At 43.3% G+C, this 12,318-nt stretch overlaps 1 protein-coding gene across 1 annotated transcript in view; it reads left to right on the top strand.

Annotated features, from left to right (window-relative positions):
• Positions 1-12,086, top strand: part of CYSTM1 (cysteine rich transmembrane module containing 1) — an 81,397-nt gene extending 69,311 nt beyond the window's left edge. Inside the window, exon 3 of the mRNA XM_083181809.1 lies at positions 11,251-12,086. Within this exon, the coding sequence (XP_083037935.1) occupies positions 11,251-11,357 (107 nt within the window). The 3' untranslated portion in view covers positions 11,358-12,086. The remainder of the gene's footprint in view (positions 1-11,250) is intronic.
• The last annotated feature ends 232 nt before the right edge of the window (positions 12,087-12,318 follow it).

The following is a 12,318-nucleotide window of genomic DNA, read 5'->3' as shown; positions in this document are numbered from 1 at the left end:
TGCTTACCTGCCTTTAAGTCAGTTGAAATAGTGACTCCTAGATCACTTTCCTCCTCAGCAGTTTCCATTATAGTACCCTTGATACTATATTGAGCTTTTGGGTTTTTGAGTCCCAAGTGCATTTTTTTTGCATTAAACTGTAGTTGCCATGCTCATGACCAATTCTCAAGTTTACCTAGATCATCAGTCATTTGATTTACCCCTTCTGGTGTGTCTACTCTGTTGCATATCTTTGTGTCATCTGCAAAAAGGCATATTTTCCCTTCAATACCATTTGCAATGTCACTAACAAAGATATTAAAGAGCACTGGTCCAAGTACAGATCCCCGAGGTACTCCACTGGTAACATGTCCCTCCATAGAATGCACTCCATTTACTACAACTGTCTTTTTCCTATCCTGCAACCAGGTGCTTATTCATTTAATTATTTTATAATCCAACCCCACACTTTCAAGTTTATTTAGCAGTCTGCGAAGCGGGACAGTGTCAAATGCCTTACTAAAGTCTAGATATGCCACATCTACAACCCCCCCCCCCCCCCCCCTTCAGCTATTATTTTGGTCACAGAGTCAAAAAAGTCAATAAGATTTGTTTGGCATGATCTCCCTGCAGTAAAACCATGCTGTTTTGGATCCTGTAAATTGTTTAATTTAAGATATTCCACTATTCTTTGTGGTAATAGTGTTTCCAATAATTTCCCTACCACTACCAGAGCCTTTAAATTCTATAAAAATAACTTGAATGAGGAGGCGTTCGCAAAATACAAAGAATCAAACAAAACTTGTAAAGGGGTAATCAAAGCAGCTAAAATATTATATGAAGAGTGCATAGCCACTGAAAGCAAAACCAACCCAAAGAAGTTTTTTAAATACATAAATAGTAAACGTTTAATTAAGGAAAACATAGGCCCACTAACTGATACTAGTGGAAAAAGTGTTACTGAGGACAAGGGAAAAGCAAAACTGTTAAATGAGTTCTTCTCATCAGTATTTACTAAGGGAGAGCAGACTGTGGAACGAACATTTACCACAAACTGGACAAATAAGCCAGATCTCATTGTGGATTTCACGCCGAAGGAAATAATACTGAGGCTAAGCAAACTCAAAACAAATAAGTCACCAGGGCCAGATGGGATTCATCCGAGGGTATTAATGGAATTAAGGGATGAACTAGCTACCCCCCTACATTATATCTTTAGCAAGTCACTATTGTCAGGTATAGTACCAAAAGATTGGAGAATAGCAGAGGTAGTGCCAATATTCAAAAAAGGAAAAAAGGAAGATCCCGCTAATTACAGACCCGTTAGTTTAACATCAATTGTGGGTAAACTATTTGAAGGATTTTTAAGGGATGGTATCCAGGAATATTTAGATCATCACCGTCTACTCAGTACTAACCAACATGGGTTCGTGAAAAATCGTTCATGCCAAACTAATCTACTAGGGTTCTATGAAGAGGTTAGCAAAAACCTCGATAATGGAAATGCTGTAGATGTGATTTTCCTAGATTTCGCTAAAGCATTTGATACTGTCCCACACAAGAGATTGATTAATAAAATGGAGAACCTAGGATTGGGTGAAAATATCTGCAGATGGGTAGGGAATTGGCTATGTAATAGAGAACAAAGAGTGGTTGTGAATGGTGCCGTATCAGATATGATACCGGTACTAAGTGGAGTGCCCCAGGGTTCGGTTTTGGGGCCCATTTTGTTTAACATTTTTATTAACGATATTGGGATAGGGTTACTCAGCAATGTATCCATCTTTGCGGACGATACAAAACTTAGCAAAGTCATCAAATCACCAGAAGATGTCACCATGCTTCAAAATGATCTTGCAATTCTAGATGAGTGGGCAAAAAAATGGAAGATGAGGTTCAATGTAGATAAATGTAAGGTTATGCACCTTGGGAGACACAACCAGTGTGCAAGTTACAACCTTAGCGGAGAGGAACTGGGTAATTCCATACTTGAAAAGGATCTAGGAGTCCAAATAGACAGCAATCTAGGATGTAGTGCCCATTGTAATGTAGCTACAAAAAAGGCCAACAAAATTCTGGCATGTATTAAGAGGGGAATGGAAACTAGGAACTCAAGGGTAATTATGCCACTATATAAAGCATTGGTGAGACCTCACCTAGAGTACGGAGTACAGTTCTGGGCCCCACACTATAAAAAGGACATCATAGAATTAGAAAAAGTCCAAAGGCGAGCAACAAAGCTTATTAGGGGAATGGAGAATTTAAGCTACGGGGAGAGATTAAGCAATTTGGGACTATTTACATTAGAAAAGAGACGTTTAAGGGGGGACATGCTCAACATGTACAAGTATATCAAGGGCCAATATAAGGAACTGTCACACACCCTATTTTCTACTAGAAAGGAATCTAGGACGCGAGGGCATGAGTATAGATTAGAAGAAAAAAGATTTCATTCAGCTAGTAGAAAGAATTTCTTTACGGTCAGAACAGTCAAACTCTGGAACTCTCTTCCCAGAGAGGTGGTAACGGCTGGCTCATTAAATGCGTTCAAGGCAAAGTTGGACAAACATTTACTGGAGAAAAACATCCATGGGTACAAATAAGAAATATAATTTGTCTGTAAAATACCAGAACCTACCAAATCAGCAATGGATATCTATACCAGGTTGAACTAGATGGACGCAAGTCTTTTTTCAGCCTTACCTACTATGTAACTATGTAACTATGATGTAAGGCTCACTGGTCTGTAGTTACTTGCTTCTTCTTTGCTTCCGCTTTTGTGTAGTGGAACTACATTTGCTCTTTTCCAGTCCTCTGGAACTGCACCTGTATCTAGTGACTGGTTGAATAAATCTGTTAATGGTGCTACCAGCACATCTTTTAGTTCTTTTAGTATCCTTGGATGCTACATGTTCATTGCTAGGAACTTCATGCTCAATGCTAAGGGGGACTGAAATTGCTTGTTGCCAAGGGGGACTGAAATTGCTTGTTGCCAAGGGGAACTGAAATTGCCTGTTGCCAAGGGGGACTGAAATTGCCTGTTGCCAAGGGGGACTGAAATTGCCTGTTGCCAAGGGGGACTGAAATTGCCTGTTGCCAAGGGGGACTGAGAGCTCGTTGCCAAGGGGGACTGAGATAGCTTGTTGCCAAGGGGGACTGAAGCCTGCATCCCCCGCTCGCTCCTTGCTCTGCCCGGCATAGCTGCGGCTGCCCTGTCCGACGCGATTTTCAATAAAGTGTGTGTGTGTGTGTGTGTGTGTATGTATGTGTGTGTGTGTGTGTGTGTATATGTATATATATAATATTATTTTTCATACGTGTGTGTAAATTAAAAAGTTAAATGGGTGCCTACAAAGCTGAGTGCAAGTAGCAACAGGAGGTTCAGGGGTCCCTGAGAGCATGCTAGAGTACCAGTAGGGGCAAAGGAGACACTAGGAAGTAAGAGGGACTGGTAGTGCGGCTGCTGGTCACCAGATGGGCGAAGGTGGGTGAGAGCATGGCCGCGCCACTGGCAACGGCTGTTAGACGGGTTCTGCATGCTACCTTCTGTGCATCTCTCTTTCTTTCTTTCTTTCTTTCTTTTTAACAGGCGGGTAGCACCAGCCCCGCGGACAGAGCAGGGACTCAGGGAGCGGGCTGCACGGCTCCCGCGCCCTTTGAGCTCCGCCCTCCCTATGCCCCTGCCGACACTGTTCACAGGTGATGATGGGTCTATGTGTTAAGCAATTTTGGACCAAAGAATGAAAATAACTGATTTTGTGGAGTTCAATGAAGAATTTGTGAGCTATCCTGAACTGTTCTTGTATTACTTAAAACAGTGGAGGTACAATCCTTTAGTGATCTCATTCAGAAAGTATATTCCCCTCTTCTGCAGTAGCTTAAATGGCGATGCGGTCATTATGTCGACATGCTGAAAGGTCGACAGGTCATTAGGTCAACACAAGCATTAGGTCGACAGTCAAAAGGTAGACATGGGGTTTATCACTGTTTATTGAGCCGACAGGCGATATTTCATGCCCTACCATCCACTAGGGCACTGATGGCTAACCTTGACACTCCAGCTGTTTTACTATTTGGCCATGCTAAATTGAATCAGGGCATGCTGGGATGTGTAGTTCAACAACAGCTGGAGTGTCAAGGTTAGCTATCACTGCACTAGGGCATTGTGGGATAATAAAATAGTGTGCCGAGCGTAGTGAGGCACCATGCCCGAAGCATGGCAAGGGGATGCGGTGCACTTTATCCTGTGTCCATGTCCACTGTGTCGACAATCAGGTAAAAAAACAGTCATAAGGTCAACATGGGGTTTTTCACTGTCGACCTAGACCATGTCGACCTAATCCTTGTGTCACCTTAATGACCGTCGACATAGACGCATGTCGACCTAGTGGTGTCGACCTAAAGACGATCAACCAACTTAAGGTCGATTATATGACCCAAACCCCTTAAATGAAAGAGGACTGATGAAAATTGAGTTGTTGCATAAAGATTAGGGTAAGAATGTAGGGCCGGTATAAGACCTCTCTAGCGCAGGCCATGCAAGTTCTGTCACATGCCATGTCACTTTGTACTGAGTGTAGTGCAGGCATGTCCAAACTATGGGGGAAAGTCAGTGTAATCTATGCTGAGCGCTTGTTAGGGCTGGATTCTCAAAGGCGCGCAGCTGCCAAAGGGATTAGTCAGATTCCAAAATATTAATATGGTGAAAGAAACAAAAATGTGTTGACAAGTAAATGGTTTTAAATATATCAATTTAATAACACCTAGACATATGAATAAAAATGAATATAAATAACTAAAGCCATATTATAAAAACATTTTATATGGGACCATATGGTGGTAATATAGTGAAAAACTTGCACTGGAACAGCGAGTCAGATTCCCACAGGTAAGAGGAAAGCTGGGGCAGCTGGAGGTTTGTAATCCAAGTATAGATGATTTGAATCTGGATAGGTCCTCTCTCTGAATACGGCTTGCAACCAGATAAAAATGGATTCTCCAAATTAGAGCGACTGTAGTACAGAATAATGAACAGGTAAGTGTCCATTTAATAGGTGATGGTCCCAAGTAGAAACCCCAACGCATTTCCGTACCATTTCAAGGTAGCTTTGTCCCATCATGCCTTCCCTTCAGTTTTGCTATTGGAGAATGCTAAAACTATAGCAAAGCATGCTGGGATGTGTAGTTTCACAATAACTGAAGGGCCATGTTACAGTACATGGGCTGCTTAGAAGTAATGTGTGAAATCGGGGACACCCAAACCAAGGCCCTTTTGTTGGACCACATAAATCATCTATGATATCTTAGACATTTAAATACATAGGAAGGGAAAAGAATCAGGATAGTTTGGAATAAGTACTGTACTCTGGGGAGGATGTCTATTTTGACTGTTGACCTGACCGAGCCAAAAAAAAAAAAAGTGTTTGAGACCATGTTTCCAGGCCACATTTGATGAGGGTAGTTTTTTTGGGAAGCGGTCATCTATTAGAATGAACTTAGGTCTACAGTCATTAGGTCGACCCCACTAGGTCGACTGGCAGGAAGGTCGACCTGACTTAAGGTCGACATGGGCCAATGTCGACATGACTTAAGGTCGAATTTGCATAAAGGTCGACATAAGGAAGGTCGACTGGTCATAAGGTCGACTTGAGATTTTTCACTGTTTTTTGAGCCGACATGTGCCGACAGGCGATATTTCATGCCCTGCCATCCACTAGGGCGTGGAGGAGGTTATTAAAGCTGTGGCGAGCGAAGCGAGCCTCCGTGCCCGATGCATTGCGAGCGATGCGAGGGTCCGATTCTCATTGCCAACTGTGTCCATGTCGACTGTGTCGACATTCGGATTAAAAACCAGTGAAAAACCCATGTCGACCTTATGACCAGTCGACCTTCCTCATGTTGACCTTTAGGCAAATTCGACCTTAAGTCATGTCGTTTTTGGCCCATGTCGACCTTATTAAATCAGGTCGACCTTCCAGCCAGTCGACCTAATGGAGTTGACCTAATGACTGTAGACCTAAGTTCATTCTGACAGATGTACCGATTCCAGTTTTTTTATGTGTATATATATATATATATATATATATATATTATGTATATAGCCAAGATTTCATCTAAAGGTGAGTTTTGTAGCCAGAATGTGTGCCATACTCCTGGATAATTTCAATAATTTGGGGAGAGCCGTGGTTTACGTAATCTGTTTATATTAGTGAGTGCCATCAAACTCTGTGGATATCAGGGGCAAACTATACAGGCCTTGATTTAAGGTTTTAAAAGTGATTGGTCAGACATAGGAATTTCCAGGGGCTTTTTTAGAAACCCAGTAGATTTTTTTTCCCTTCATTTGGCTGCCAAAAAATGAAACCACTTTTGCCACCTTTATTGTAATCTCTCTGGAGCTTTTGGAGGCTGTGAGGCACTTTATGGGACAATATATTCTTTAAATGGGCTTTAAGATGGCTAATGCTGTTTGTAGGTCTCGACTTTTGGAAAAGGCGCCTCTGCATGATTTGTCTATTAGCAAGGAGAAATGTCCACAACTGGGATTTCATAGGAGTGCAAACAGCCAACATGTACTGTATGTTTTGCTCTATAAGACACTCCTGACCATAAGACGCACCTAGTTTTAGAGGAGGAAAACAGGAAAAGAATACTCTGAACCAAATAGTGTAATGCCCGCTCCCCCGTCTGCAGTACTATTTTTCTGGAAAAATAGGTCCAGGAACTCTAGGTCTGGGGATGAATCAATTAAATAAAAAAATGTATATATAATAGAGAGGGGGATAGAGGGATATATGTATATATTGTATTTAGAAACAAAGGCACTCACAGGTGACATTAAAATAACACTTATCTTATGGAAAGTAGATTTTCAATTCCTGATGATGTCATATTTAATTAGAGGTTCAGGAACTGAGTTCCTGCTGAAAAATAGCACTGCCCGTCTGCGCACGAAAGAGCTGGTGTAGCGATGTCGGGGAGGGTGCACTTGTGACATGTTTATGTTATCAGCTTTCCTGAGGAAGGAGCTCCGGCGGGGTGTTTATTGCTGAAAGCAAAAGGATTATTGGGCGCTTGTCGGGGGGGGGGGGGGGGGGGGGGGGCTCGTGGCTTGCGGCAATTGCTGGAGTGGGTGGCAGTGTGTACCCTTGCTGTAGTGATGTCTCTCTCTTGGTCCAATGCGTTTCACATCCACCAGGATGCTTTTTCATTGGGCTGCTCCACCACAAAGCGCAACATTGTTTGGGAAACCCCCAAAATCTGCATGTTGACATACAGCGCTGACTTTTTTGCACCTACTGTTGCTGTAATGTTTTAATACAGTTTTTCTCATTTTTTGGAGAGTGCCGCCTCCTGTTTTTCATTTATTGGAAAATTTGTTGCCTGGCCATAGGTTGGCTAAGGCTCACTGTGTAGACACATACTGTATATTGTAGAAGGAGAAGCTGAGCCGGGGGACACAGTCACAGTCCACGTGAAAAACAGAGAGCCGGGGTCAGCCAGATCCAGGCACACCTCCAGCGCATCATGTATCGCAGCAGGTGGCTATGGATGCAGACTTCTGGATTGCGGCTGTCTCTCTTACCCTCCCCCATCGCCAGGCCTGCCCGGAACAGCTGACTGACGATCTAGTTAGAGGCAGTGAGCAGTCCGCCTGTCGGCACAGGGGGGGGGGGGGATGGAGGAGCTTACACACTGCTCTGAGAAGTTGGCAGCATGTTAGTGCTAACCAGGGGTGTATCTCGCACCTTCTGGGCCCCATAGCAAAAAATATTAGAGAGGTAGCTTTATATACACAGCCGCAGGACAGGTACCCCCGCGGCATGGGGGGGGGGCAAAATGCCGCCCTCCAGTGGCCGGCGCCCTAGGCAATTGCCTAGATTTGCCTAGTGGTGGCGCCGGCCCTGACAGTCTTCATTATTTACATTATAGAATATACATTTTTCGCACCATAAGACACACTTTTTCTCCCCAAATAAGTTGGAGGAAAAGTGTGTGCCTCTTATGGAGCGAATACTGGGAAAAAAATGTGGCATAAATATGGAGGGTGCCCTTTTAATCTATTTAAATGATGCTGCATGCACATGGTCACCGATGCTGTTCCGCCTCCCCCCCTGTTAGCGCGGAAGTGTTGCATAGTGAAGGGAGAATGATCAGATCGCATCGGGACTCGCATCTCACGGCATGCCAGAGGGGCACAATTTACACTATATAGTGCAGATCTGCACTATATAGTGTTGCCTGCCTTCTCTATCTGGCTACCGATATGCGCTCACACGGGAGCGCGTATCGGCAGTGCATCGGGCTCGGAAGCCCTAAAAAAGCATGCGATTTGGCTTCCGATGTTCCCTATATCGGAACATCGCATTGTTATGCACATAAGAGCCACTTACTTAAATCTCGTTGCAGGTGGTGCCATTCCCGTTGCCAGGGGGGATAACCTGTTTCTTGTTTGCTTGTTGCCAAGTGGATTAAATGCTTGTTGGCCAGGGGGAGATTGGAGCCACGGAGGTGTCAAAAGGGGGGGTGTCCTTAAGTATAGTGTATCAACTGCAGTATGGCCCTACCCCCCTTATACAGTTTATTTACCACAACAGAAGGACCCCTTATTCTATCTAGTATTAATGCCCCTTGCAAATTATGCCACATGGAATGAGCCAAAATTCCCATGGTCACACAGTAATGAGCCAAATTTAACATTATTGGAACATGGAATGAGCCAGAATTCCCAAATTCGCATTATGCCACAAATTATGAGCCAAAATTCACATAATGCCACAAAGAATGAGCCATAATTCTCATGGAATGAGCCAAAAATGACATTATGCAGCACAGTATGAGCCAAAAATTACATTATGCCACACTGTATGAGCCAAATTCAGTGTCCATGAGAATGACACCAGGGTAAGAGCAACAGTGAGAGTGACAGCAGAGATTGTCCGTGGCGTCGGCAGTGAGGAGGAGGCTCTAGCTATCATGTCCCCCCTGTATACAGTCTGCTTATGGCCGCCATCATTTCAAATGTGCCAGCAGACAGTTGGAAGCGGCAGTGCACTAAGGGCCTAATTCTGGGTCACTCGCAAAAGCAAATGGTCTCTCTCTAATGGACAAAACCATGTGCATTGCGGTGGGGTGCAACATGTGCAAGGGGAGTTCGATTTGGGTGGGGTTTGTACTTCAAACTGATATATTGCAGTGTAAAAATAAAGCACCCAGTACTTACCCTGCACAGAAATCTAGCTGTGGGTGTTAGATTTGGTTTTATCCATTAGAGAGCAAATGTTTTCTTTTGCGAGTAAACCAGAATCAGGCCCTTGAGTGGCTATTTGGCACGACTGAAGTGAGAAAGGTAACATTTTTGTATGGCATCAAAAATTATTTTCAGACGAACTATTTGCAAAGCTAGGTGATTGACAATTTTTATTTGTATGTGTTTAACTATTTCAAGTAAGATGCACACAATAAGCTTCACTCTTTTATGCTGGCAGTGAAATAATTAGCATTAGTGGATAGGGTGGCCAATCCTGGGATCGGGATTGGCGGGATCCCGGGATTTGGCCTCAAAAAGTCTGGGATTTCAATCCCAGGATTGGAGTATTCAGACACTGCCCAATGCCGGGCAGTGTCTGAGCACTTGATCAGACGCTGCCTGGCTGTTCCCGACCCAGAGGTCGCGCTGCGCAGGCCACATCTCCCACTCTGCTGCCGCCCTTTCTCCTGCCCGCCCGCATGCCCCTTTTGCTGCCCCCCACCCCTTCTCCTTTGCCTGCCCCCGCCTCTTCTCCTTTACCCGCCCCTTACTTGCAACCGTCCACCTCTTCTCCTGGTGCTGAGGAGGAGGTGGACGCACCCAGAGGCACTGTGCATCTCCGAAGCCACTGCCGGCCGTCCGCCCACCATTGTAAGTAAATGTGTGGGTCGGCTGCTGTGGGGGTGGGTACGGGGACATGCCTGCGCCTAGGGATGCGAATACCGGGATTGAGCATTTTTCGGTACTTGTTTCCTAGCACGGCGCCCGTCGTATGTGATCGCATACCTTAACTTAAGGTATGCGATGGACGCGACCGACGCAATTTTTTGCCTTTTCCTCGACAATTAAAAAATCGTGTCCATCGCATGCCTTAAGTTAAGGCATGCGATGGATGCGATTTTACATAGGGAACAATGTTAAATGGGCCAATGGACCCGATTTTTCATTGTATACCCATCCTTATGGGTACTTGACATGACAAATGCCCCCCCCCCCATTGTTAACGCCACCCCACGATGAACGCCAACCCAAAGCATGGCGAGCCCGCGAGGGGTGGCGGTACGCTCCTCCGACTTTTTCATACCCCCACTATCCATGTGGAGTTGATTTTATATAGTGTGGCGAGCCACCGAGCCCGAAGCGCGGCGAGTGTTATACCTGTGAATTAATGCGCGTCCGTCCGTGGGTCTCACTGCGTTTGCCACGCTTCGGGCTTGGTGGCTCGCTGCGCTCGCCAGACTATATAAGATCAACTCCGTGGATAGTGGGGGTATGAAAAGGTCGGAGGACGCGTACCGCCGCCCCTCGCGGGTTTGCTGCGCTCGCCACGCTTCAGGTTGCCGTTGATCGTGGGGTCGCGTTAACAATGGGGGGGCATTTGACCCATCAGGGTTGGGAAACAATAAAAATTGGGGTCTGGGGGCCATTTAACATTGGCGCCAATGTAAAATCGGGTCTCAGGGACCATTTTACATTGATCACATGGCATGCGATTTGGTTGCATGCGATGCGATCAACGCGATTTTTTTGGACCCAATGGATACAATCTTGATCGCAGGCGCCGTGCTAGGAAACAAGTACCTATTTTTCAATCCCGGTATTGAAAAAATGCCCCAGGATTGGCATCCCTAGTAGTGGAGTTGGGATTTAAAAACCAATGGACCATCTGTTGTGGATTCCAAATTGACATCAAACCAATGCATACAGTACATAACATATACAGTGTTTTGCCCTCTCCAACTGATGTGTAGTATATTTTAACACAAGGTGCAACATTTTAAAACCGTCCTCTTCTTTTTTTTTTTTTTGGGCTCTGTTATTCGAATATTAATATTCTATATGGCCACTGCAGAATCGTATTATCTAAATGTTCACAATAAGCCTTCTACAACTGTATGGTATATTAGAAGCCCTACAGGGTACATGTTATTAGATATTGCATATCATTTGTACATTTTCTGTCTTTTTGCAATAGCTGAAATTTATTATATTTTTTCTCTTTTTTTATTTTTTTTAATTAGTGTATGTTGTAGAAGAAAGAAGAAGGGACGACTCTGGTGAAAGTGCCTGTTTAACTGCTTGTTGGACTGCCCTTTGTTGCTGCTGCCTTTGGGACATGTTGACTTAAATATATAAAAAAAAAAAGCCAGATTGTGGAATGCCTGTACTTCTCCACATATGACATTATTTTTTTGATTTGTTACTATTTAAATTAATTGAAATGATTATATGCACTAATTTAATATAACCTATTTTTTTCTGTTTTCAAGTCTTATTTTAAGCTAAGTGCACATAAGCATCAGATTTTGGCCTCTGCATTGGAGATGGTGAATTACCATATTTTCACACCACAGCTGGGGCGATGCAATTGCCATACATCTCAGAATCAAGCTCTTTGCACATTTTTGGCAAACTCCTGAAGCTCGCTTGTACTTAGCCTTAAAAAGCATGTTTTTTTATCTACTCTCAACTGAATGACAACTGAAATATTTTAGATGAACAGTCCTTTATATCAAATATATTTATTTTGTGCAAATGGATATATATGTGATATGGTCTTCTTGAATGAAAATGGTTATTACTAATATATTGTTATTAAAGATTTATAGCATGTAAAGCAACGAAATGCGTTTTACTTTTAAGTGTGCTATCCATAGTACACGTAAATGATGAAGTTCATCCATAGAGTGTACCTGTCTATTTTCTGATTTACTTATTAATATTTTGTTTTTATTTTTTGTAATGAACTTTTGTTTGCGTATGATTCTTTTGGACTTTTTTCAAGCACCAAAAAAATGTGCTGCTAAAACTTGTGTAAGCTCAAACCTCACTTGCAAAATAAAGTCAAATACATTTTGGTGGTCTTTTTTTAAATTTTGTCAATTTTAAAGTACATAATTATTATCCTAAATTAATTGTCCTATGAAATTCCAGGATTTAAAATGTAGTCTATTAATAAAGTTAAAGAAAACACACAATTCAACCAAGAATGTGTTCAGGTGCCTGGGACATGGACTGAGTTTCAAAAGCAGCTGCTAGTAATGGGGATAGTCAGTCCTTAAGGATAAAAACAATATACAGAATAAATA

The sequence above is a fragment of the Crinia signifera genome, chromosome 4 (genome assembly GCF_055691185.1).
Source record: "Crinia signifera chromosome 4, ASM5569118v1, whole genome shotgun sequence".
Lineage (NCBI taxonomy): Eukaryota > Metazoa > Chordata > Amphibia > Anura > Myobatrachidae > Crinia > Crinia signifera.
The sequence above is the reverse complement of the archived record's forward strand: the minus strand, read 5'-3'. Positions and strand labels throughout refer to the sequence as shown.